This window comes from Phyllostomus discolor, chromosome 7 (genome assembly GCF_004126475.2).
Source record: "Phyllostomus discolor isolate MPI-MPIP mPhyDis1 chromosome 7, mPhyDis1.pri.v3, whole genome shotgun sequence".
NCBI lineage: Eukaryota > Metazoa > Chordata > Mammalia > Chiroptera > Phyllostomidae > Phyllostomus > Phyllostomus discolor.
Window position 1 is genome coordinate 46,932,776 of NC_040909.2, and position 27,853 is coordinate 46,960,628.

The 27,853-nt window shown below is 52.3% G+C and overlaps 1 protein-coding gene across 1 annotated transcript in view; it reads right to left on the reverse strand.

Annotated features, from left to right (window-relative positions):
- Positions 1 to 14,897, reverse strand: part of TKT (transketolase) — a 24,255-nt gene extending 9,358 nt beyond the window's left edge. Inside the window, exons 1-4 of the mRNA XM_028518137.2 lie at positions 14,627 to 14,897; positions 5,003 to 5,120; positions 4,096 to 4,209; positions 3,200 to 3,297 (exon numbers count right to left, since the gene is read on the reverse strand). Of these exons, the coding sequence (XP_028373938.1) occupies positions 3,200 to 3,297; positions 4,096 to 4,209; positions 5,003 to 5,120; positions 14,627 to 14,733 (437 nt within the window). The 5' untranslated portion in view covers positions 14,734 to 14,897. The remainder of the gene's footprint in view (positions 1 to 3,199; positions 3,298 to 4,095; positions 4,210 to 5,002; positions 5,121 to 14,626) is intronic.
- Between the last annotated feature and the right edge of the window lie 12,956 nt (positions 14,898 to 27,853).

Consider the following 27,853-nt stretch of genomic DNA (forward strand, 5'->3'; position numbering starts at 1 on the left):
GGGCTCTCCCAAGGGTCCGAGGCTGGTTGATGCCCGAGACAAGGGGAGCTAGGCCTGGGCTTTCCCCACCCCAGGGGCCTTTTTCTGCCCCCAACGCAGGCAACCACAGTCTTTGTAAAGGCAGTGTGACTCGGTTAGAGGACCGCTGAACTTGGGATGTTACCCAGTGAACAGAATCCTCCCTGGACCCGCGGAAGGGTGGAACCAAGAGGGTGAGGCCAGAGGCAGGGTGACCGACCAGCAGGGACTCTGACCCCTGGACTCCCATTCCCAACATCCCCTGGACGTGAGGGCATGGCTGAGGGACAGCAGCCACAAGCTCACAAACCAGAACCCCACTCATAGGCCGGCATGTGGCGTTTGGGCTCTCAGGGGCCCCAGCAAGGTGCTGGGCCCTATGCTGAGGAACCCTCCAGGGAAGGTAAATGCAGGTGTTATTCCCAAACCATATAGATGAGGAAGTAGGCTCAAATGTTAAGGGACTTGTCTGAAGGTCATGTGGTTGGGAGTAGCTGAATGGGGATTCAAACATAGGTCTGGCGGCCTGATCCAGACTGCCTGCTATTTGCTGTCTAGGAAGGCACTCAGGGGGAGGAGCAGCAGAACTTGGGACCCCCATGCCCCCTTCCCAGGGCCCAGGTGCATGGCCCAGGGAGTGAGGCTGGTGCCTGGATGGGCCCAGAAGGGACACAGCTGCCAGCTGTAGCAGCAGGAGGCGGCCCTGGATGGGAAAAAGGGCAGGGACAAGGGTGGCCATGTCAGCATGACTCAGCACCACCACAGGCCAGCAGGTCAAGGAAGAGTCCCCCATTCCTCCCTTCTGTGGCCTCCAACAGACCAGGCCACCAGTTCCCTGGCCAGGAGCAGCAGGCCCAGGGCCCACATGGGCTTATCCGAAGCTGAGCTCTGCAGGGGGTCAAGTCTGGCACAGAAGCTCCTGGAAGTCACCAGCCAGATGGGGCTGAGTCAGAGGCCTGGAGATAACTCAGCTTCTCCAGAAAGGGGTTCCCAGGAAGCAGACTGGCTGCCTTCCCAACCCCACACCCACTTCCACGGAAGTGAGATCAGCCCTTTGGGGCTTCCAGCCTCAGGTCAGGAAGCTATCCCGGGGTCCTCGGAAGCCACTGGAGCCCCGAAGAGGCCAGGTCCCACCCGAGGCTCGAGTCACCACCACAAAGGGAAGGGGCCCTGAACAGAGGACTGGCGCCTGCTGCAGAGGTGTTTGAAAAGTTCCTCAAATGTCCGAAGAGGACAGCCCAAACGGGTCATAGCAGGCCTATAACACAGAGCATCTCACAATCATTAAACGAGCCCCTGACAGCTACAATGTGAGAAAATGTTCACGGTGTTTAGATTTTTCTAGAAAGCAGAATGTGAAATCGTATAAATACTAGGATTACAAAATTGTATGTTTCTTCTCATGATAATATGGAGGAACTATGATACATTAAGTGAGATTTAAATGGGGGAGTGGTTAAGAATAAAGTGTTCATTTTAATGCTTTTTTTGTATTTTTCAAATGAGTAGGTCTTTTATAATCCAAACACAAAATTAGTTTAAAAAAAAGAGTCAATTTGCCATATGCGAGCTGTTGGGGGCTGGGTGACACACCCAGAGGCCAGGTCTGCTCTATCAGGACACTATTCCCGGGAGTCTGGCATGGCCTGATTAATTCCTGGCACCCTGCCATCCCCTCCCCCAGGTACAGGCCAGGCCCAGGCCCAGGCCCGGGGCCTCAGCCAGCCCTGCTGCTGGGAACCCAGCTCAACCTTCTCCCTACACTGGCTCCTTCCCGTGCACTAGGGTCAGGAAACGGCCCTTCACAGAGAATCATTTCAAGCAGCTATAAGGACTAATGAACTCACATCTCTGGTTCTGTGCCAAATAAAATACTCCTAAACATATATCCCATTCTTCATGACTTTCTTCACTTCACAGTGAATCACTTCTGGGGACTGAAGGTGAATGCTGTGCTGCCAGGTGACAGTGGCCTGAGGGGGCCTGGGGCACCTCACAGCCCCCCCTCCACCCCACAACCTCCCTCCTGAAGAGCTGTCCCAGGAGCCCCTTCCCCTGCACACAGTAGTTGCTCACTGCAGTGTAGCATCCAATCCAGCTCCCTGAAGCCACCTGTCCTTGGTGGGCCTGCAGTTACGCCACAACCCCATGATGGACCACCTAGCTGTGGCCCTTCTGCCAGGGGTGGACTGTAGGCACTCGGGGAAGCCACTGCTGCATAGCTGCACCCCCTCCTGCCACCCGCAGGCCAGGCTCCAGCAACCCCTCCTCTACGAAGTTTCCTACCCACGCGGCCCCCTGAACCCCCTGTGCCTCCCTCGGGCCCCTCAGAACAGTCTGGGGACTCTGAATATGGATTTGGGGTACATGCCCTGGGTTCAAATCCTGCCTCCACCACATCTTACTTCAGTTTCCCCAACAGTGTGTGGGGGGTAATTGTACACTTGTCACTACTCAGCCCGTAGGGGACTTATCAAGGTGAAAGTCTCTGAAGCTCTGAGCACTGAGTACGGGGCCCTGCACCGTAACGGCACCAGAGACCATCTGACAAGTGACGTCCTTAAAGCCTGCAGCCAACACCCCACCCCTCCTGCAATGAAGACCGGTCTGCAGGGCAAAGGGGTCGCAGTAGACAGCCCTGTGGCTGAACTGTGCCCTCAACCACCTGGTGCTGGAACAGCAAGTCTCTATGATCAGGTCACTCTCCAGTGTGTATTTCTCCCCAGCTGATAGGTGGGGCTCAGAGGTGCCCAGAACCCTCCAGAATACACAATCTTCTCATTTCCCAAGACAAAGGCCGGCTCGGCCTGGGCTTGTGGCACTTAATCAGACACTAGAGGGTGGGGCCTACTGAGACTTTCCGGGGTCCAAGAACCAGGCTTGGGGGTGGCACAGGAACTCATCGGCCAAGGCACTCTGCACAAAGAGCACGTGGCCAGATGCATGGTCTCTGGGCCCAAACCTGGCCCCAGTGGTCACTGTCAGGGGCCTGTGGAGGTCCCTTCACTCCCCTGAGCCTGTTTCCTTGTCTGAAAAGGGATCTGGTGGTGGAACCAGCCTCAGGCCACATGTGCACTGTTCCTCAGCTCCGACTCAGGCAAGGGGTGGTGCCTGGCGCAGTGTTTAAACCCAAACCCCTCCCCAAACTATCGAGGGACAGGGTGGGGAACGGGAGTGTTACCTGGCTTTGTCGAAGTACTTGCCCGTGTAGGCCATCCCGCAAGCGGCCCCAAGGCCCTGGCCCAGGGAGCCAGTGGCCACATCAGTGAAAGCTTGTTTCTGTCGTAACAGAGGGCCGCAGTTACTCACAGGGGAGAGAAGGAAGTAGCTTACCTCACAGGGTCCCGGCCTCATACCTACCCAGGCCTAGCTGTGCAGGCTAGGTCCGCAGAAGGCTTGGCCCCAGGGCAGCCCCCACCCAGATGTGAGTTCTCAGTCACACACAGCAGTAATTGTGGGTGCAGTTCAGATACCATCTCTGCCCACCAAGGAGGTGTGTGACCTCAGGCCCGAACTGAACCTCTTTGGGCCGCAGTGCCCTCATTTGTGAGGGGAGTCCACACCATTCATGCCACGCAGTAGCTGGAAGAATTCATGACAAAACTGCCAAAACACTTGGCACTAGTGGGTGCCCAGATGGGGGCGGGGGTGTGTGTGATATTTTCCATGGTAACCTGCAGGGATTAGCACCCTGAGGAGCACATTGGGTCCCTTCCCTGGGGCACCACCATCCTGCAACCCCCTTATTGCCACCATGAACTTCTTCTCACGAGCTCATCTATATGGCCAGGGAGGCCCATGGGGAAGGAAAGCTGGGTGCTCAGTGCTTGCGGAGAAGTCGTCTCTGCAGTCGACCCAGAGTGCCCTGGGCCGGGGCCTTGAAAGGCCTCACCCTTCAGCACCAGCTTTTTCAAATGGAGCAAGCCCTGAAAGCACCCAGTTCTTTCCTTCCTCATGTCAGTGCCCTACTCCGCCTTTCAACACCCTCGCTCCTCACCTGGCGCCACTGCCCCACTTCTGACATGACTTGGGAAACAGGAAGTGGGACAGAGGCTCGTGCGGCTCCTGTACACTTACCGGGACAGGGTGCCCATCCAAGTCGGAGCTGATCTTCCTCAGGTTCAGTAGCTCTGCCTCGGGTAGGAAGCCAGCTTCGGCCCAGACGGCGTACAGGATGGGAGCCGCGTGACCCTGCCAGGGACAGTGGAGGGCGGGGTCAGACGGGGGCGTGGGGCTGTTCCCACTGCACACTGAAACCCGGGGCCTGGCCAAGCCTGCAGGCCAGGGTATCCATTTCACGGGAGGAACCAAGTGAAGGCCACTTCCTCTCCTTTTATCCTCTCCAGCCCAGAGGTCCACAGCCCAGGCCGACCGAGCCCCAGGACAGGTGCAGAGGGAGCACAGCTGTGAGGCCGCCGGAGCCAAAACCCCAGCAGGCAGCCGGCTGCTCTAATCCCTGGTTTCTGGCATGTGAGCAGGCTTGGACAGACATCTAAGCTCTAATGCCCCGAGAGACAAGAGGCCACAGAGCTAAGGCCTGGGCACAGGTGAATTTCAGGGGTTAATGGCATGGCTGTGATTCTCATGAGGGAGGGCAGGTCAGGGTGCCCCATCCCAAACCCTGCTGTGGTGAGGGATCAAGCCGTGGCCTGGGGTGCTAGCACAGCACAGAGAAATTTGTGCAGAAAGCCACAAGGCCGTGCCCAGACCTGGACTCAAGTCCTGCATGTGCCAGCAGGCACAACACCCGGCAGACTACTTCCACTGTCCCTTTTAATTCAGTCCTTAACTCGAGTTAAGTTTATCAGCTGGCTCAGCACTGAGCAGAACACTGAGGGAGGGGCCTGGGGGAAGAAGCATGGGCTAGGGCTGGGATTACACTAGGGAGGGGGGTCCCCCTGGCGATGGCCCATTGCCAGCATCTCAGAGGCCCACGACCCCCAGGGCCCATGACCCGCAGCCCCAGGTGAAGGGCGGCTCCTACCTTGGAGAGCACAAAGCGGTCGTTGTGAGGGTTCCGGGGGTCCTGGGACTTGTAGCGCATGGTGTGGAAAAAGAGGACAGCCATGATCTCCGCAGCGCTGCAGCATGATGTGGGGTGGCTGTGGCCCAGAAGAGACGGACAGGTGCATTATAGCCCTGGATCCCTGGCCTGCAGGGCTCACCCTAGCCCATGTACATGGGCCTGCATGTCCCAAGGAGTCACAGAGGGCCATATGCTCCTGCTCCCTGGGAAGGTCACACCGGGTCTCAAGGAGGCCACTGCTGGCAGCATGGGGATTGCGGCCTCCTAGGAGCCAACAGTTTACACCCTCAGAGTCACACAGCTAAAATATTCTGGGGCTGGACTGGAGTAAGAAAGAGGGCCCAGGACACTGTGCAGGCTAGCACAGACCCAGAGCAAGGCAGTGCCGTGGCTGGGATGCAGTTGGTGCCAGGTGGAGCCCAGTTCCACCCCTGTGGCTCCCAGCAGGAGTTAGGACTCGGAAGCCGAGGACTTGTGGCCCCTCTGTGACAAACCAGTGACCTATATCCCACTGGGACTGCCCATGACTCTGCCTACCTGTGAGGGTCACCTTGCCCTCCCAGGTCCCAGGGATGCTGGTCCTGAGGCCATGGACAAGGGGTAAGGAACTGAGGCTCATGGAATTACCACAAACTTCCCAGAAGCCTCATGGAGCTGGCAGTCTCAAGACTTGGGCTTTAGGCCCTCTAACACCATCAATGGGCCACTTGGCACCTTTTTCAATGCACCTTTTGAGCGCTGGTGTAGCCATCAGGAATTTAAAAGGTAAAACACACGACCTCATCTGGAAAGGCTACAATCATGAAAAGATAAGAATCCCTTCTGCCTGTGACAAGAGCTGAGGTGGGGCTGACGAAAGCCAGAAGTCTGCCCTTCCAGCCCTAGAACGGGGCTAGAGGTTGGGGGTCCGGCCAGGGCACGCTGGTTCCTGGCTAGCCCTGCTGAAGCACTCTGGCCCACGGTCTCGTGGAGGGAACGGGCCTCCACGCCACCCGGCCATGCAGCTCGACACAGCCCTGACAACACACTTCGAGGTCCTTCCTGCTAAGACACGCCCAATGCCAAACCAAAGGGCACATGCACACTGGGTTCACAGACGCCTCCCTCCTCCCCTGCCGGTCGCCACCCCGCACCGGGTTAGGGGTGAGTCGCAACCAGTGCAGACACATTAGTAGGAAATCCAGAGCTGTCCATGCTGGTTTAGTACACACATTCCCAGCACACGGCTGTCGTATACTTCACCATTTCTACGCGCTCCTTGGTCATGGGGAAAAGACACTAGACCTGGAAGAGGGAGGTGAGGAGATGTAAACGAGACATTTCTCTGCCGACCGGGGACCCAGATTCCTTGTCCCCAGCACCACACGTCAGCTGGGGCACGGCCAAGTCAACACCAGTTCAGGCTGACCTCCTATCCTTCCTGCCTCAAAGAGCAGCCCCATCCCTGAGGAATCCTGTTTCAAACGTCTTGACCCTGATACGAGAGGAGCAGGGGAAGGATGTGGGCAGAGAGTGGGCCGAGCAGCTCCCACCAGATGCAGGAACTTGGCCAGCCCCTCCTCAGGGTAACCCCGGGGGTGATGTTCCTGCCAGACTGGCAAAGGGAGTGCCAGATGCAAGCACTTCCTGCACATGGCGGGGGCGCGCACAGGTCTGGGCGGCATGGACGAGGAGGAGCCAGGAGAGATACCAGAAGGCAGAAATTAGTTGGTTTTTAACCCTTGCTAGCTAGACCCATGGGGGGTGAGCCAGCAATATTTTACCTCTTCTAAAGCCTGCCTCTGGCCACACTAGTGGTCCCAGACCACTAAGTAAAAACATACGGAATAAGGAGGCTTGGGACCAGATGTCTGCCCCACTCGTTCAGGGGTCTCCCCCTGCAAAGAGTCCCAGGCGGAGGTATGAGCAAGTGCTTTACCTCCCTGAGGCTCAACTTCTTCACTTGTAAATGGGGTTGCTGTGTGGGGGCGAGGGTCCAGGAGTCCCAGTAAGGTCATGCATTCAGAATGCCCAGGTGCCTCAGCCACCGTCATCTGCTGGAGGACCCGATGCCAAACCTCTCAGTGCCCCCACCTCTTCATCTGTGGGCTGGGACTGTGAGCCCTGCCCCCCAACCACTGACCACAGGGCAGTCGGGAGGGACGAAATGAGCCAAGAATTGAGACAGGGCTCTGTAAGCTGTAAAGTGCTGAGCACACAGGAGACATAGTCGCTTTTAAACTCAACCTACTAGAAGGCCTTCAGGTCTGAAAACGTACTGAGTCTCCGGACTCAGGGCCTGACCTTTTCCTGTAACCCTGTCCTGGTGGGGACAACTACAGGTGGAAGCCCCATTCCACAGTGTTGCGTATGTCACACCCAGGGACACACACTGTCCACATACCGGTGGGGGAGGGGGCACTGCAGGGGGCTTTACCCACGACACATGGGAGTTAACGAGTTTGTTCGAAACCCCTGCCTTGGCCTGAACAGTCCACTGACAGTGCCGGGTGGTGCAGTCTCAGAAGGCGATGCCAAGAGCTCAGAGCTGGACTGAAATAGGTTAAATTTCTCAGAGACGCCCCCCACCTGGAGGAGGACAAACATTCTTCCTGATGCTCCTGGCCTTTAGCATTCACTCTGCCTGCTCATGGGTTTCCGGAAGGAAGAGTGCAGAGAAAAATCCCTCACTCCTCTGGCTGGGCTCCCTCCATTATCAAGACACGAAGGCTGTCAGCTTCCATTAACAAATGGCCCGTCTCCCACCTACCGACGCCTCCCACCACACCAACACCGCACACATGCTGGCCCGAGTCTCAGGGGTCAGTCACAGGGCCTCTCAGCGAATGCACAGACCGGGGAGGCCGAGCACCGAAAACAGCCCCATTGGAGTGACCCTCAATGTTTAAAAATAAAGAAGGAAATAAAATCTGTTATGCAGAAGAGATAAGTACCCTAAGAAGAAAGTAAATAAAAAACAGAAGAGTACAAAACCATTACCTCAAGTTGAGATCCAACTCAAAAAGTTAGAACCAAAGCCAAGAGTTAATTCCTAAAAAAAGACAAAAAAAACCCACAAAAAAAAAAACACACAGAAAAACCCAGTTAAACTAAAACTTAAAAAAATTTAGCAAATGTTGGATAAGGCAGGATTCAGGAAAACTAAAGGGCAATATGAGAAATGGAAGGAGGGGCATAAGAACAGATAAAATACTCTGAACAATCTGATACCAAAAATATTTGGAAAAGGAAAAGGCTAGGAAAAAATAACTTACAAAAACGGATTCAAGAAATAGAAGACCCGAGTGATCTTTTAATGATTGAAAAGAAAGCAAACCAGGAGTCACAGATGCTCCCCTCAGGCCCAGCATCTCCGCTCGTGGGAACACGCCCACAGTGAAATGCACACACGCCTCTCACACAGCTGCTGGGGACACACAGGAGGGTCCCTGCACCGTGTGCGAGGGCCAGACCTGGGACCACCCACGTGTCCACCAACAACAGGTTAATCGCAATATACGGGCATTCATCTAGTAAACACTATGCAGCAATGAGAGAACAAGGGAACTATACAGACAACATCAACACTGTCACACAAATACATGTGACTAGAGCATAAGGCAGGAGGGTCTGCATAGCAGACAAGACCACTGTTTATGAATATATACAAATACTAGAAAACTATAAGAAAAACAATGGAATGATAATGCAAAATTCGGGGTGCAGTTCTTTCTGGGGGAGGAGGGTGTCCACCCAGGAGTTCCCTAAGTACTGTAACATTCTAGTTCTTAAACCTGGTGGTAGGTACATAAAGGTTCGTTATTTATAACATACACACAATATTTACATTATTATTACTTTAATCTTCACCTGAGGACATTTTTTTCCCACTGCTTTTAAAGAGAAAGTAAGGGAAAGAGAGAAACACCAATGCAGAAAAAAAGAATCAATTGGTTGCCTCCCGTTCACACCCAGACTGGGGATTGGCACCCAGACCAGGGATCAAACCCCCAACCTAGGTATGTGCCCTAGCTGGGAATCCAACTTGCAACCTTTTCGTTATAGGACAATGCTCTAACCAACTGAGCCACACTGGTCAGGGCTACAGTATTTATAATTTATATTACAGTCTTTTTTAAAAGGATGTCTATTGATTTTCTTGAGAGGAAGGGAGAGAGAGAGAGAGAAAGATTGATGTGAGAGACAAACATCAATTGGTTGCCTCTTGTACATGCCTGATTGGGGATTGAACCCTCAACCTAGGTATGTACCCTGACCGGGGATCGAACCTGCAACCTTTTGGTGTACAGGATGATACTCAAAATGCTAAGCCACCTGGCCAGGGCTACATTATGTTCTTTTTTTTAACTGGCTACATTATATTATTTTTTAAGAGTATATATTTATTTAAAAAAAAATGCTCAGGTGAGAGTCCCAGGATGCCAGGGCAGAAGTGAAGCTCAGAAGCTGTCCTTGTTCTTCAAAACGCCCGAGCTGACTCCTGCCTGGAAAGCCTCTGCTTCCGTACCTCCGGAGGTCCCTCCACAGCTCTTCCCCGTGTCACCTGGTTACAGAAGCCCTCCTTGCCCACACTACCTCTTCTTCCCCTCACTCACGCCTGCCACCCCTGATACAATGTGTCTATTTACTGGCTCTCTATCCTACTGTAACTCAAGCTCCAAGAGGGCAGGGGCTGTGAACCTTTCCACTTGTATCCTTGGGCCATAACAGCACCTGGCACCAAGTGTACAAATGAATAAACGATGCATCCTGGCTCCCAAACCCTAGGGGCATGACCTCTCTGAGCCTCGGTTTCCTCACTGTAAGATGGAGACGTTAATAGGATCTGAATGAACGAGGTTGTGTGTGGGTAGAGAGTCTGGCACAGAGCACAGGCAAATGGCAATTGCTCAGTATTAGCTCTTAACATACCAGAGATGATGTCTAACCTCTTCCTCAATTCTGAGGGTGGGACCTCCAAGGTCCACGGGAGGGAACTAACTTGCCAAGGTCACACTGTCTGCCAGCAGAAGAGCGAGGACAAAAGCAAATGCTGTGAGAAACTGAGGAACAAATAAACAAAATGCGGTGTATCTGCATGATGGAATATTCAGCAATTGAAGAAATGAAGTGCTGACTCATGCTATGGCATGAATGGGCGTCCAAACATCACGCGAAATAAAAACTGGACCCCGAAGAGCACATTCTGCCTGATCTCATTGACAGGAAACATTTCAGCAGTTACACTTCTAGACACAGAAAGGAGATTAGTGGTTGCCTGGCAGCTGGGCTTGGAGTTGGGACTGGGGAGTGATAATAAAAGAGCATGAGGGGTCTTCTAGGGAGGAAGTGCCCTAAAATTTGAGGTGGTAAATTCACTAAAACTTATGGTAAATCACTGTTAATTTACTAAGGTCACTGAACTGTAAACTTAAAACATTATGATCTGCAAATTAGACTTAGTAGGGCTGTTAAAGATTTGTTTTTTAAAAGGAAAAAGGTGCTAAGAGCACAGTAGAGGAAGTTCTTGAGTGTCCACATCCCTCTGCTCAGTTGTGTAGCCTTCAGAGGTCACATCCAGCCCGAGTGCAACCGACTTCGGAGCAGGACGTCCAAAAGGCGTGCCACCCGGCTCCCGCAAGTCTGCCCGTCTGAGGGGACTCCCCCTCACTGTCAGGATAGGAGCAGAGTTTGTCTAGACCTGGCTCTTGGCCGTCCTGCCCTCAGAGAATACCCCAGCACCCAGGGCAAAGGGCTCTGCTCTGTGGCAATAAGGGAGTTCCTGATTCTGCGAGACCAGGCTTTAGTGACCAGGCCTGGCTCAAGGAGCCAAGTCTGGGAGTCAGAGCTGCAACAGGGCCACAGTGTGGTCAGCTCATGTGAACCTCTCAGCCAGGCCCTAACCAGCAGGCTGCACCTGGTTTCCAGCTTCAGGAAACACTGGCTATCAGCCTTGCTGAGTCAGAGGCTCTCAGAGGACCAAGTCCTTACAGGGCAGCCGGGTGTCTTCACAGAAGGTTGGGAAATGCTGCTGCTGGGGCAACCTCAACGGGCTTTGCTCTTGCCTCAGTCATGGCCAGGCAGGGGCAAGGCAGCCAGAATGGAGAAGCAGGCCCTGGGCACAGTTTTCTGCCCAGAAAAGCCAAAGACCTGAAGGGACCTGAGCCATGAAGGGGCCCGAGCCATGAAGGGGCCCTCTGGGTACTCAGCCAAAGCATCTCTGAATGCCAGAGCTGGGAACAGGAATGTACTTCCAGCCACTTCAAAGTCGCATGGATCACCAGGATGTGAAACCCACAACAGCAGGGGGTAGGGCCCCAGAGCTTGCTCCCTCTGCTCCCTGTCACACTCCTGAGGGACCCAGTTTGAAAACCACCTATCTACCAACCTCTCCTTTTAAGAGGGGGAAATCAAGGTCCTGGATGGGAAGGGCCTTCTTGACAAGGACACAGCCACTCTGAACAGAGCCAGAGCCGGAGCTAGATTCCCATCTCCCTGTGCCCACTAGCCAGGTCCTGCCAGACAGTAGCTTCCAAGTATCCTCCCTACACTGTGGGTCAGAGCCCTGGGGACACGTTAAAAGCACAGCCTGCACCTCCCCAATTCAGGACTGCTTCTGTCCTCAGGTGACACTCAGCCCTGTTTGGACGATGCCACAGTCGAGCCATGGTCAGTGAGGACCACAAAACCATTACCGCCAGCCTCGGCAGCCAGCCCCCTTCTGATAAACTCGGTGGGTTTCGTTTCTTTAAAGCCTGGATGAGCTGGACCCTTGCCACAGTTCCCTGAGCACGTGGAGGGACATGACCTCTGAGAAGCTCTGGCCACTGTGGGTGCTGCATCCACAAAGAGTCCTCTGTCCCTCAGCTCCCCTGACACAGAAGCCAGTGTCCTCACTGGCTGGGGCCTGGAGATGGCACAGGAATTGAAAAGCCACTAAGAAACCAGGACCTTATCGAACTCTGAACTCTACAGCCAGGGGTCCTCACTGACAGAATGTTTGAGTCCAGCCTGCGCGGGTGATCGTGAAAAGACCTAACCGAGGCACAGCTTCACCCCCATAGTGGATGTAAGCTCACCCAGAAGGGGGCATCTCTGACTGCCCGCCGCACCAGGCCAAGCCTCAGGGCATCCCTCACTTGATGGCACTCGGTCACTGCACTGAGGAAACAGCAAGCCTCAAAACAAACATCTGGTGACCAGAACACTGCTCTGACCTCAAATCTTTCAAAACTGTTCTGTGCACACACAGGGCTCTTGTTAAACACCTTTCAAAATATCTCTGTGATAGGGGTTGCATAGCAATGTTACTTCCTTCTGCAAAATAAGTTTTCTCCAAGTATTTCCTGCACCTTTTACACACTCAGTCTTTTACACATTTTTTCTTTTTGCATATGGACACTTACAGTTCAGTGAGTTCCTCCCTACGACTACAATGGAAACCCCAGCGTAAAGCCTCAGCTGCCACATGGTATCTTTTCCCGCTCACAAAAATCAGAGTTTAACCACCTAACAACAATCTAGCAGACCTACTCTACACTCCCTCCCTTTGGGAGTCCCCAACAACTGTAAATGTTTCATTTCCCTCAAGTGCCTTCAAACTGATTGATATCTGCCATTAACCCACCTGACTGCCCCATTTCCAATTTCTTTCCATTCTCCCACCTGCCCCAGAAGTCGAGATGCATGCCTTTCACTGGGCAGCATGGAACAGCCACCAATGACCAGCTAGGCAAGTCCCTTAACACACTAGCCTCAGTTTCCTCATCTATAAAATCTGAACGTAAAAGCATCTGTCTCCCAGGGTCACTCTCGGAATACATGAAACAATATTAGCCATAAAAGTTGTTCTGTGTCACACCAGAGATGCCAGTTGGCTTAGTAGCCCAGTAATTGTTTGCAGGTCTCATCTGGCCCTGTGGGATGCTCAGGTGTGTAACACTATTTAGGTGGGTAACTATGTCTCTCCAGCTGGACCCCCAGGGGCCTGGCTAAATAGCTCCTAGCACACAGTTAGGTTCAACAAGGCCCTGCAGGGCAAACCACCTCCTGAAATGGTCAAGGGAAGGGACCCGTAGTACCCAGTAAGCAATACAGTGTGCAGACCTACGGTGTTCCAGGCTGGGGTAGGAGGCCTGGAGAGCAAGCTGGGCCCCTGTCTGGACAGGGACTCCCACACAATGGGTAGGACTAATCTAAATCCAGTGGAGATAATAGGTCCAAAGTATGCATGGGGGTGGGGGGGGAGGGAGAAGGCCTGCCAAGGCAGGTCTAATCCCTTCTGAAAACTGGCTGTCTTAAAGGTACAAAGGGGTTGTACACACCCAACCTTAAGGTCAAAAAGATGTACTTATTAATAATATGGCTTGTATGAAATTGGCCAGAAGCTAGAATCTTGTCCTTGTTCCAAACACACAGCTTGGTCAGGAAAGTTCTTGGAAATTGTCCCCACCCAGTCCCCAGATTCATTTCATGAACCCAGCACATTGCAGTCTCCGCAGCCTCTGTGCCAGATCCCAAGGGAGGGGCTTGAATCCTCAAAACCACCCAGAGTGTAGGAACTACCATTGTCTCATTTCAGAGTAGGAGTCACACCCTTAACTACCCCACCCCGAGCCTCTGCAGTGGCCCCTGTGGTAATCACTGTCCCTGCTTCTAGCCATCTTCAGTGTAGGTTTCTTGGGACGAACAACAGCCATTCTTCATCTCCCGAAGGCCTGGCCCTGAAAAAGTACTGGGAGATAGGCGCCCCAGCCTCTGCCCCAGAGAAAGTGCACCAGGTTGCTGGCCCTGGGACTAGGTCCTCCGTTCTTTTAGCCTTGAAGTCTCTCCTCCCCAAGCCCTACCGCCTCCCACACCACCAAGACAGATCTAAGACTTTCTCTGCACAGCGGATGCCAGGGTTCTGCATCCACGTGGCCGCCTTCCTCCCTACCCCATTCTACTCTCTAGTCCGGGGTCCCAGCAGTCCCCTGCTGCAGAGCTGGACCCCAACCCAAGATGGCAAGAATGTTAGGTGAGGGGCACTGTGAGGTGACAAAGAGGCCAGGCCCGAGTGTCTCTGCAACACGAGGGTTAAAACAGGCGTTTTCAAGCTGGGGAGCGTGGGTTCAAATTCCAGCTCTCGCCGTGTGTGACCTTGAGCAACTAATTTAAACTCTGAGCCTCAGTTTTCCCACACAGGATATGGAAAAGGTCCAGACAGCCGCGCGTGTCTGGCGCACGGCGCAGGGCCTGGCTCTCCGCGACAGGGCAATAATGGTGGCCTTCCCGGCAGGGCTGCAGAAGGGCCGCGCCGTTCACAAGTCGCGTCCCCCGCGCCAAAGCGCAGCCGGGTAGCCGGAGTCTAGCAAAGGCAGAACCAGCCGGAGGCGCATAGGGAGCAGAGGCCCACCGGGCGGAAGCACGGCGGAGAGACGCAGCGGAAGGGGCCTCCGGCCCGGGTTCTGCGAGGCGCGGGGCTCCGCCACCTGACCTGGCCCTGGCCGCCTCCCTCGAGGTGGCTCCTTGCAGCGGCTCAGCCACACTGAGCCGACGTGCCCGCGGCTGCCGAAAACGGCTCCCCTACCCAGGCCTGAGCCCCGTCGCGCCCCCCGCGCTCACCCAGAGCCGGCCGCCGTAGTGGCCTGGATAGAACTGATGCGCAGGCGATTGGCCGTGTCCTTCAGGGCCTGCAGCTTCTGCTGGTCGGGTTTATGGTAGCCCTCCATGGCGCGGCTGGGTGAGCAGGAGACAGCGTAGCGACTCAGGCGGAGACGGGCAGCGGCAGAGGCCGGGTGCCGCACGGGGGCGCGTTAAGACTCCCGGGCCCGCCCGTAGGGCGGAGCGCCGCCATCACCCCAGGTCGCAGCGCCGCCGCCAACCCCTCCCTCCGTCCCCGCCCCCGGGAGCAGCCTTCGCCCCAGCCCTCCGGCACTGAACGGGAAACTTAAGCTGCCGCTAGCCTGGGTTCCTGGAGACCCGGCCGGATGCTCTTCGTCCGCCTAATCTCCCCACACCTACTCCCCTCACATTTACTAGGCAGTTATGGGCCGCCAGGCTCCTGTGAGTCAGGAGGCACCGATCTGCAGTATTAACCAAACACAAGTGGAAGTAACTCCAGGTTCTAGGCTTGACTCAGACTTTGCCTGTTGACTTGTATCTTCACTGCAGACCGCTCCAGTTTCTCCGTCCTCTGCACGGCCTTGGGCAGTAGAGAGAGGGGAGGCTTTCTTGGAATCCCATTTCACAGATCAGCAAATTGAGACTGGAAAAGTCAACAAGGTGAGTGTGGGTCTCTGCCCTAGCAGACCAGACCCATCCTCAAGCACTGGCCCCGAGAGAGTGAGCCCAGGGTTTTAGGGGCCTGTAAAGGGTGCTGGGGATTATGAAAATGAGAATAATAGTAGTTGTAATGATGATACCTGCTAATGTTAGCTGAGAAGGTACTAGAGGCAGACCCTTCACAAGTTATTAGGGCCTAACAACACTGCTGACCCTTAGGGAGATTATTGGGTCTAGTCCCAAGTACCCACCTCTGCTATTACCAGACTTCCTGGCCCCCAGAGAAATAAGAGTCCCCAGAGTGGGGAAAGGCAGGGGACCGCCATCACAAACGCTGCCTAGGGATTCCATTCACCCCACATGCCCTATGAGGTTAATACTGTTTACCATGTCTTCCATGGGAGGGAGCTCCATTTTACAGAAGAGAGATTAAGGTAGGCTCTTCAAACCGGTGGCTGAGCAGAACCTGCACCAGATCTGTTTTATGCTGAATCCCTGAGAGAGCCGTGGGAGGCACCAGTGTCCAGGCCCTGCTGTGTCCCTCTGTATCCTCTGCACAGTCCACACTCAGAGCTCTATGTCACGTGGGACAACAGACTGGATGTGAATGAGTCCCCTATCCACCCCTAGGTGCTCCTCAGCTTCTCTGCCGGCTTGGCTCCCAGAGGCCCAGCCAGCCCCCAGGTGTGGCATCTCCTAGCACTGGACTCCCTTTGGCCCAGCCCATCAGGGGCAGACCCCCAGGCCGGCAGTGCTGCAGACCGGGTCTGACTGAGATAGCCCTGGGGTATGCCACTGCTACCCCCAAGCTGCTCACAGACTAATATGAGGACACACCTTTGAAACCATTTGGGAGCTCTGTGCCTTCCAATTCTGCAGCCCTTAGAGCAGTGGTTCCCTATTCCAAACCTCAATTTCCCCATCTGCCCAGTGGGACGAATTCTTGCCACTTTGCACTCATCCTGGTCTCTGATAATGTCATGGGTTTCACTGTGGCTCTGGGGATCCACACTGTGATGAAAAGAAAATGCCCTTCCATCTGCCATACCATGGAGCCCTAGGGACCCCTGGGGTAGTTTGTTCTCATCTGAGGGTTCCAGGTGAGTGAGACCCAGTTCATCCTGGGCTTCAGCCACATGTCAGGAGTTCTTGGTCTTCCTCAAGCTCAGCTTCAGAACCAGAATCCTGGACTGGGTGGAGGTGTTGCCAACACCGTGTTTGTCCAAGGTGGTACTCCTGTCCCCAGGTACTGGGTTTTTATTCAACGACATGCATCTCACAAATCACATGGCACTTGGGAGGAAGACTTTGGGATCTGCTGGCCACAGCTTTCTGCCTGTGTTCAAGCTGCCATCTTCCTCCGTTATTCCCCACCCCACCCTCTGTCCTCTGGCCTCTCCTTCACATTCCCCACAGCTGCCAGAGAGAACCCTGTTCCTTCCCAGCTAAATCCTCATTGATCTCCCTCTACCCTTAGAATATCAGTGCCCTCCATGGCAGCATGCATGTCCCCCACACCCCCCAACTTCTCCCCTATTTCTCCTTGCACCCTATTAGCCATACTTGCCTTGCTTTCTTTAAAAAACACCAAGTTCACTCCACCTAGACTCAGAGGTGTTCAACCTGTGGCCATGCGGCCCAGGGTGGCTATGAATGCAGCTCAACACAAAATCTTAAATTTACTTAAAAACTTTTTTTACTAATCAGTTTTTGTTAGTGTTTGTGTATTTAATGTGTGGCCCAAGACAACTCTCTTCTTCCACTGTGGCCCAGAGACACCAAAGGTTGAACACCCCTAGAGGCTTTTCTACAGGCTGTTCCCTGTACCAGTAATGTCCCCCTTGAACTCTTCACATTGCCTGGATCTTGTGAATGAAAAAGCGGTGTTGTAATAAACCATGAATTCTAATTGGGCTGGTCATGGTGAGTAGTCACCCACAGGCCGATAACTTCTTTAGTGAAAGGTATTTAAGCCAGCCCTACCCATTGTTCCCGTGCATCTAGGTTAACACACCTTTGAAATGCCAGAAGTAATACCTCTTGAAGTCATTAGCACCCTTAAGAGACCACATAATCTTAATTATCCTGTAATCCAATCACTACCTTGCTTTCTCCCGTCTTATGTAATAATCCTTTTTTAAAAAAGATTTTACTTATTTTTAGAGAGAGGGGAAGGGAGGCATAAAGCGAAGGAGAGAAACATCGGGATGAGAGAGATACATGAGTTAGTTGCCTCTCGTACACCCCCAACCAGGGGCCTGGCCTGCAACCCAGGCATGTACCCTGACTGGGAATCGAACTGGCAGCCTTTTGGTTCACAGGCCGGCACTGAATCCACTGAAGCACACCAGCCAGGGCCCCTGCTTAGTTACAAATGCACAGAAGAAACTGTGTCTTGGTCAGGTAGCTCAGTTGGTAAGAGTGTTATCCCAATCCACCAAAGTTGTGGTTTGATCCCTGGTCAAGGCACATGGGAGAATTAACCAATGAATGCATAAATAAGTGGAACAACAACAAATTAATGTTTCTCTCTGTATCTCTTTCCCTACCCCCCTCTAAAAATCAATAAATAAAAATTTTGAAAAAAGAAAAAAACAAATTGCAAACTGTCATTCTCTGATGCATCTGAGACCTTGTTTCCCAGCAATTGTCATCAGTTTGGGCTCAAATAAAGTCTCATAAAAATTATCTACGAGTTTGAACCTCTCTTAAATCGACAATCTACACCAGCCCCTCCTTCCCATTGCACCACCTTTCTGAGTTTCTGCAGTGATCTCCAATCTGCACGTACCTTATGTCAGCTTCAGGAGAGGGATATGACGCCCTCCTGTTCCAGCTGGCTCTACCCTCAGGGACTACAACTGTGTTTCATGTGCAGTAGGCCTGTGGAATGATGTTACATAATTTGCCTAAGGTCACACAGTCTGCCACTGACAGAGCTGTGTGCAAGAGGAAAGGGCACTGGGGGGTCCCCGGGGAGGACATCTGGCTGCTTGGGCCCATGCCCTCCAGGTCAGCTGGGGATGAAAATAAAAGGGGAGTCTATGGAAAGTAACCTCACGGGTGATCGGGTCATAAATTCCTAGCTGAGCTGTCATGGTGGGTAGTCATGCCCCAGGCATGCAACTTCTTTAGTGAAAGGTTTTAGACAAGCCCTGTCCACTGAAGTTGACACACCTTTGAAATGTCAGAAGTAATAGTTCATTAAACTGGATATTATCCTTAAGAAAGCATATGATTTTTATTAAGATTTTATGTATTTTTTAGAGCGAGGATAAGGAAGGGAGAAAGAGAGGGAGAGAAATATTGATGTGTGAGGGAAACATCTGTCGGCTGCCTCTCCCATGCCCCCACTGGCCTTTGCCCTGACTGGGAGTTGAACCCACGACTTCTTGGTTTGCAGGCCGGCGCCCAATTCACTGAGCCACACCAGCCAGGGCAAGAAAGTACATAATTTTGTTCTATAACCTGTATTTCAATCCCTGTTTTGCTTTCTCCAGTCTTCCTTAATTTCAAATGCATAAAAGAAGCTACAAGACTATTACTCTGTGGAGTATTTGAGACCTTGCTCCCCAGTACATGTTGTCAGTTTGGCTCAAATAAACTCTTATAAAAATTCTCTCTGTGTTTGGATGTTTTTTCCATCGACACAGCCTTTCCAGGAGCTGGGACACAAAGGTGCTCTGTTGGACTACAGGAAGTGGCACACATGTCATGCTGCCGGCATCAGGTTCCAGCAAAGGCCAGAGAAATCTGATAGCAGAGCCACATGCTGGAGCCTGAGTTGTCCCCCGACTCATGCTGCACCTGGTGAGAAGGGAACCTTTGGAGAGACAGGACAATGCAAGTTCCCATAGGACAGTCCCCCTAGCTGGCTCCCTAGGGACCTCCAGGATCACCAGAAGGGACTTGAGAGGGAAATAGGGGTGACATACAGCCTAGTTACTGGGATGCTTATCAGGGTTAGCTTCTGGTTACTACGACCATACTGATGGATTGTAATGGCTGCCAGGAGCAGGATGTGAAGCAGCAGAATTCTGAGTTGCATTTTGGAAGAAAACACCAGGACCAATCAGCAGCGCTGGCAGAGGTGATGGGTGTGGAAGATGGGCAGCGTGGACCAAGCATCTTCCAGCTGTCTAGGGATCCAGAGATGGTTGCACTTGGGCCAGGAGTGAGGAAGCCTAGGTTGCTGTAAACGTTGCATACTCACACACACTCTCACACACAGGCCCCTCGTGCTGTGTCCCATGAGTCTTGCTGTGCCCTGGAGAGTGCAGCATGGCATGACCACAGACCCTCCTGGGCCTCCAGCAAAGCCTGGGTGCTTTAGCCTCAGCACAGGGCAAAGCCAAAGTTCAGTTCCCCCTGCAGCTCAGCCCTAGGCACCCTCAGCCAGACCCTTGGACATGAAGATACCCACAATGCTCATGGCCCTAGACTGGAAACTCTGTGCCTGGGAGATGATCCTGAGGGCAGCTCCACCTGCAAACACATCTATGATGGCTGAGGGGAGGGGCTGGTGGAATCCTAAGCAATCATGTTACCTGAATAGCATGAAAATCAAAACTCTTGAGAAATGGGCTTACTCTTGGGAACAGGAGTTGGACTGGCCTGTGAGAAAATGTAGTTCCTTAATGGTCCCAATGACCACAGAAGTACCTGAGCCCTTGTTAAATACACACATCCTTGGGCACCGTATCCAACCTCTGAATCAGGATCTCTGGGGTGGAGCCTAGGACTCTGCATCTCTAAGAAGGCAGTCAGGGGATTCTGATCCAGGTCCTGAGAACTCTCCAAAGGAAACACTGGGGAGGCCTTGAGGACCTGGGTTCAGCACCTTGTGGGGTGCCGCCCAGGGCTGAGTGCGGTGTGGCAGGCAAAGCACTGAAAGTCCAGTGCACCGCGGGAAGATGTGATCTGCTGTTAGCAGAGTAAAAGCAAAGCATGAAACAGCAAGGAGCCTGACCCTATTTCTGTCAGAAATAAATACATAAACCAGGTGTGTGATGTGTGCATGCCTGTGTGCGTGCCTGTTTCTAGTTTGCATGGGCAAAGCAGAGAGGCTGCAGGGACAGGCTCTGAGCTGTGGGGCCCTTTGGAGGCTGAGTCCGAGGGCGACTCGCAGCTTCTATTTTACACATTTTGCTTTTGTTGCAGTTAAGTGTCAGTGAACATAACCTGGAAAAAAGCGAAGCCAAACTTGCATCTTGAAAATACACTGCTGAGCCTGGGGAGGGGATTCATTTTCGTGAATGCACTTCCTCTCTTTACTTCTCCTGGTTATGTAAAGCTGCCCCGTGTTTCATAAGCCAGGTTGCTGCCCTGGATATTTTTGGGTTGGGAGCAAAACCCCAGGCGGTGGGTGCTCATGGGTGGGGCTCCTTTTGTCCTTGTTTTGCCAACTGTATCAAACTCGGGGTGGAGCTATCCTGATGTGCTCCTGCACGTCCACGGAGTGGGCACCAATGAGGCATGAATGGGCCCTCGCAGCTGTGTTCTGAGTGACAGTGCCGGGCATCCCTTTGGCAGTGCCAGCCCCTGTGTATGCTCCTGGGGCACGCTCAGGCTAGGCTCTGGGGGCTGCCAGCCAGCCCGGGGCTTGCAGCCAATACCCCAGTTGGGGTTCTCAGGGTGCTTCCCTTGACTCACATTGAGGGCTACAGCCTGCGGGCCAGGCGACTGCTGTGCAAGGCTGCGTTCAGGCTCAGGTGCACCAGCGCACAGCAGGTGGCCACTCATAGTCACTCTTCATTGGCTTACAGGTCGAGTGCTTGAGTTGTAACAAATCCACCCTTCCTCTCCATGCCTAAAATTTCCTTTAGGAGGCTTTCTCTGAAAATGCTTCTTTTGATAACTTGCCCACAGGAGGATGTGATGACACACAGTTCACCTCACTGAAACTGATTTTTCTTGAGTTGATTACTGTTGTTTAAAATACACTTTTTTGCCCTAAATATAAAATATGCTCATTGCAAAAACCTGGAAGGTATAGAAAATTTTAAAGTACATTAAAATCATGCAGTATTCCACCCAAAGAGGATCACCATTTAAATTGTTCATCCGTTTGACACATACTGATTCATTAGAATTGTTTAAAAGACGTGGCTGGTGTAGCTCAGTGGACTGAGCGCAGGCTGAGAACCAAAGGGTCGCAGGTTCGATTCCCAGTCAGGGTACATGCCTGGGTTGCAGGCCATGACCCCCAGCAACCACACATTGATATTCCTCTCTCTCTCTCTTTCTCCCTCTCTTCCCTCTCTAAAAATAAATAAAATTTAAAAATTAAAAAAATTAAAAAAAAAGAATTGTTACGAAGAAAATGAAGCAGGATCAAGGGTCAGGGACCGGAGAGTGGGAATGTGGATACATCGGGACGTCGGTGGTTAGGCAAGGCCGAAAACAGGTAGAGACTTTCCTCAATATGTGTTTGAGTTCTTTTTCCTTTTTTCACACATTGTCAGGGTCATATAAAATTTGCCATTTTTTTCTGACATTTTCACATTAGCATATCAAAACCCGTGACATCGTTTTCACTGGGTGTGCACTGTCCCATCACAGAGCCACGTCCTCACTGATTTGGTGTCTCTTAGTGATGGGTCCCAGGACTGTTTCCAGTTTTTCACCATTGAGAGTTACCTTACAGTTAACATTCTGGTGCCCGAACACTTGTCCTCATGGGGCGTTATCTCCCAAATCTGAGATCTGAATGGGAAACTACTGGGTTGGATGGTGGCAACCCTTCTAAAGCTTTTGAAACATATTTGGCAAAGAACTCTCCAGAAAGTCTGGTTCTGCAGCTCGGCCACCTTTGTTTCTCACTGGAGAGGCCCCAGTGTGAGCTCAGGGCAGAGAGTGGAGAAAGGGAATCTGACATGCCCGCCCTTTTCTCGGCCTCAGTTTCCTCACTTCTGTGGAATGGGCTCGCTCTCACAACGCACAGATTGCATTCTCCCTCTGTGCCAGACCCTGTGTGCCAGGTCAGAACCCTGTGAGGCCACTCTCTGTCTAGAGATCCTGGGTGGACCTCATTCAGTTGCTTAAAAGGCTGAAGAAGAAAAGTGATTTGCAAGAGCAGCCGCTAACCTATGCTGAGCCCAGCCTGACCTTCCTGATGGGCTGCCCTGAGGGTTCGTGACTCATGCAGCAGCCCCCACAATGGAGTGAGCCAATTCCTTGCACAGATCTCTTAATATAGAGGTCTACCCAGAAGGTATCCAGACATGTAATATGAAAAAGAGGCATTTTTTTGAAGAAGATACAAGAAACATTGCACGTAAGATAGTGGTGCCTCAGTCCCTTCAAAGAAGGCACCTTGGTGCCTCACACAGGTTCTCCTACTTGCCGTCAGCTGCCCTGTTGTATTTTCCTGAATCTCACTGATGGTCTGAAATCTCTTCCCTTTCAAAGGTAATTTTAGTTTTTGGAAAAGCCAGAAGTCGCAGGGCACCAAATCTGGGCTAAAGTGGGGCTGAGTCACCTCATGATTTGATGTTTCACCAAAAACACTCTGAATGAGCAGGAACATTGTCATAGTGAAGCTGCCAATCACCAGCTGCCCATAGCTGTGGCCTTCTGAATTATCCTATATGGATAATTGTTTCCATATGAATACAATTATGGATTGTATCCATAAACATATCCAAACATATGGATATGTTTCCGCAGAGGAATGTTCAAGGTTAATGCAAAATCTGATGCAGATTCATTGCTCTGCTCGCTCAGTCATTTTGAAGGTGAGAGCCACACAGCACACATGCTCACTCAACATTATCTACCGCCCCCACTGACTAGTACAGTGAAGTCGTCATTGTCCACTCAGGCACATTCCAGTCCACTCTCCTTGGCTGCCAGGTTACACTGATGTTGCATGAATTGTTCTTGTTAGATTAACAGTGGCTGGACTTTTCCCGGGCAGACCATGGCGTGTATCTATGGGTTCTGCTTGTCTGGTTGGGCCCTGGTTGATACACACACAGAAGAGAACTTCAATGCCTCATAACCCCACCATCCAGAGATCACCAGGGACAACTTTTTGGCATTTCCTTCTAGTCTTTCTATCCATAAACATAAATATCCTAAATAAGGTTATGAACTCTCCGTATGTCTTGCTTTTGTTTACATTGCTATGCATCTTAAATCCTTTCCCACGGGGTCTATATGCTTTTTTTCTCCCCCAGGATTATTATTGGCACAGAGGAAGGTCGGTCACTGTCCCCCAGACATTTGCACTGTTTCTGTGTTTACCCTGTAACAAACAACGCTTGCGCTTCCACTCCAGCCAGCACACGTTTCCGGCAGAGAGGGCTTTCTTCCAGTCAGCACTGTGTGTTCTCGGCCAGACTCAGGACCAACCTGGGTTGTGGACCCTCCGAGTCACCCCGGAAGGCCTGGAGCTGGATACATTGGTATTCCTGACAGATGAGCACCAGCATTTAGCCCAGCCAAGCCCTGTCAGGCTTGCTTTCCTTGTGCATAACGAAAAGGTGCCTAGTCATTGTAGCTTGCAACTTGAGCAGTGGAGCCTGGGGCACCTCCCTGGGTGGGGAGCATGGAGCCGCCTCAACAGCCTCTGTCAGCTCCTTCCCAGGAACGCTGTGCCAGGCGGCACTAGGGCAGTGCTGTTGACACTCAGGGCACTTTTACAGCAGTTGGGCCCCACCTTGCATGGACTGCTGGATGGGGTGGGAAGAGATCGTCACCCTTGTCCCCTTTTCTCCTAGTGCCTGGGTTTCCCTGAGCCTGCCAGGGTGGGGGAGGTGGCTACTTTGTTGTTGTGGATAGTAAAGAGGCATGAGTTTATTTTATTGTGGGGAGATGAAGTGGATTCTCTCCTGGGTGGACTAAGGCACTCTGGAGAAAGGCATGTAGAGGGGCTGTTTCACTGCCCCCAGCCACAGCTCCTCCTGGGAAATACAAAGCTATGAAGTTATTTAAGGGTGGGAGGACTAGGAGAAACACAAAGTCCCAAACCCAGGTAGTTGCTTTCCAGACTCAGTTGCTTTTACTGTCTCCCTCCCCACCTGCACTCCCCGGATGAGCAAGGGCATCCAGCCAGCCTGCGGGTCTGGTGACTCAGATGAGTGAAGCCCTCAGGGAAGTGTTGGTCTGTGTTACTGTGCGTAGCAGAGGTGCTGCTGCTGCTGCTGCTGGGCACCCAGTCAGGACAAGAAAATGGTTTTACCAGCACTGACCCTTTGATCCACTCAACCACTCATTCGTTTGTTCCATTTACCCAGGCTCCTGTACCAGTGCTATGCTTAGAGGCTCAGGAAGGAGAACAGTTCTGTTACAGTTGATTCTGAGGAGGTCACAGGTCACAAGCTGGCAAGGGCTGTGTGTACAGAAGACTTGCCTGCTGTGATCTGTGCAAAAAAACAAACAAACCCCAAAAACTGTCTGCTGAGGCTGTAGATCAGAGAAGTCTCTAAGGAGGAGGTGACCATGGACAGCAAGTTTTGAAATAACAGTATTCCCTGCAACAAAACTATACCTGTGTAAGGCTGGTGTGAGTATGGGAGACTGAGACAATAAACCCATTTCAAATTTTAGAACACTGAATTGGAAAGCAGTGGCAGCTGTAGAGGGGGAAAGCGTGCTGCCTTGACACTCACCTTCTGCCCTGGGCCTCAGTTTCGCTGCTTGGCCAGTGTCCTGGCAGCGTGCCTCTGGGCCTCTGTTGCCCTCCTTTGGCCTAGGGCTGAGGAAGCACTCTGAGAACCACGCTTGCCAGGGGTAGCTGAGAATAATCACAATGGGCAAAGCAATCCCTTACCAGTCAACTGCCCCATCATAGGGAGCAATGCTGCTGTCATTCCAAAAAACTCTTCAGAATTCTCCAGGGACCTGGAGACTTTCTCCACGTTCCACAACCCCAGAGGGAGGTGGAGGTTCAGTTCAACTCTTGCCTCTGCTGTGCTCTAGCTGTGAACTTTGACGGACTGCCTTTGGCAAATTACTCAATCACTAGCTCCCTCATCTGAATGAGGTAACAGCCTCTGCCCCTCAGCTGGTTGTGGTGGTGAAATTCACTCTGTTCCACCAATAGTGGCACACACCTCTGCTCTGTACCACTCTGGATACAAAGGGCTCAGGCAGTCCCAGTTCTTCACAGAGTCACTGTGTGACAGGGGCGGCCTGTGTGTAGAGAGTGTGCATGTGTGCACGGGCATGCAGGCGTGGTGTCAATCACAATATCTGGGACAGCACAGCTGCCACCTCCAGCCCCAAGGGTCAGATGGGGACGAACAAGTAGCACCTGCATGTGTCTCTTCCCACCTGCCAGCCCACCTTGCTCAGCCTCTCCCCAAGATACAGTGTGGGGAGATGCTGGGTGGTCACAGCGCCGATGTCCAGTCACTGAGCTGCGCCATCATTTAAGGATTCCAAAGTCCTCAGGAACGTTCATTAATAACCCTGACCTCTTGTGCCGGAGTGCAAACAGCTCTTCAGTTTCCTTTTGGGTTGGAGCCCCGGTGAGTCAGGGCAATGAGTGCTGAGGTGGGGCTGTGGCGTGGAGGGGTGGGGGGAACTGACTCCCTGGGGCACTGGGTGCTGGACAGGCCCTTAGAGGGACTGCAGCCGGCTCCTGGGTATGGCGGGAACAAGTGTCAGCATGAAGACCAGGGCTTTTCTACTGGGGCATTTGGTGAATTTCTGTAGTTGCACCAAGCTTTTGTGTAGTTAATATGGAGAATTTCATTATAAATTCCTTTTAAATGTGCTTTTATTACACTTAGGGTAGTATTATTTTAGAATTGTGCTTGTAGGCATAGGTTTCTACGAATTCCAGGCCAGGTCAATAAAGGTGGAATTACAAAATATTTTTTTAAAAAGGCGAAGGGGGGGTGAGGTGCCTGCTGGAGTGGAGGCCCCTAGTGCAGACCACATGGCAAATGGGGTCACTGCTTGCACCCCATTGCTAGAGTCCACTTCCCCGTCTGGAAAGCCTGGTGGGAGAGGGCAGGGGTCAAACAGAAGTCCGGGGGCCTCCCAGTGCCAGCAGGATGGGAGGACTTTGGCCAGCTCTGTTCGGGGGAAGAACCCTGCCTGGGAGAGGCCTAGGAGGGCCAGAGTCTGGGAGACACATCAGAGATAGAAACAACAGAATCGGGCTTGGGCAGCAAAATGTTTTGTACCTGCTTCAGAAGTCAGGGCACCATTGCCAACACTCTGAGACTCCATAGAAAATGGGGGTTGGTTTGCTGAGCCTTGCAGGGACTCAGGTACACCCAACCCGCCTTTCTAGAGTGACAGGGATCTGGTAAGAAAATAGTCCCTGTGGATGGTGGCTGCCTTCCTGGCTCCATGTTCTGGGGCCCATTCTGGGGCCCGTTCTGGCTGAGGCACTGACAGGATGTAAGCACAGTCTGTGCTGCCGCCTGCCGCGGGATGACAGGAAGTCAGTGCTGTGTGTTGGGGTCCCTTGCAGTTCTTGCCCTTCACCTCTCAGGGGTGTGGAGAGGGTTAAATAAGAATGCATACAAAGCATGCAGCACATGACACATGTCTGTTCTGATTCATTGTGGAATTACACTTCCAATTTATTTAAATTCATCTGAAGGAAATGTTTGTCAAACATGGGATGACTATCACATTAACTTTGTATGATCTCCTTTCAAGCTATTCTGCTTGTTGGGTAAATCTCTTACTAGTTATCTTCACTTTTAGTGAAGTTACCTGGAGAACCTGAAGAGGGGTAAGGCACCCGTGGAGCTCGGAGCCCGACCCTCCCGCCAGCGTGGGAACAGCACAGGTTCACTGCGGGTTGTGTGTGCGTGTGGCAGCTGCTGTCTTCTGGCCTAACTCCACTCAGCAGACTTGAAGAGGTTTAGGATCTTGACCTGGTCTCAGCTCTTGAGAGGCCTGTTAGTAGGAGAGGCCTCTTCATACTGCATATAGTAGGTCACCCAACAGGCGCCGTCTGAAAGGAGGAGACGTAGACTGAGTCTCAGACTTCGCTTCAGTGACCATTTCTCTCTGCTCTTCCCTTAAGCCTTCCAAGGACCTGCCTTCGTCTGAAGGTGGGCTTCCCTCAGTGACCACCTGGTGGTCCAATTTCTAGCTTCTCACTTACAACAGTAGGAGAGACAAGTTGTTCTTGGGACAAACATTTGTTTCCCAGAAGCCTCGATCATCTTTTACTGTTTTCTTACATAAACATCAGGTTGTTAGCAACATTCAATCTATGAATCGGGATCCCTAACGGAGTGAAAACATTGCAAACAATCCAGAAACCTACAACCCCATCCTTTACAGCTTATTCAGTACCCACTGCCCCAAGTTTTTCACAAAATTCCAACGGACTAGTTACCTGGTTTCCCGGGTCATGACAGATGAAAAGCAGCAGGTGAGTAGGTCATTTTAGCTTTTAGTAAGTTGTGGTAATAAGTGACTTAAGAAACTATAAACAGCAACCCAGAACACTTGATTATGGAGGCCATAGAGTCAAGAAAGGAATTCTAGACCAACCAGCTGTATGGTCTGTGTGGCTTCAGGTCCTTAAGCCACCATGGGCTTCATAAGCAGCCTTTGGCACATAACCTCAACCCCTCTCATCTTCAGCTT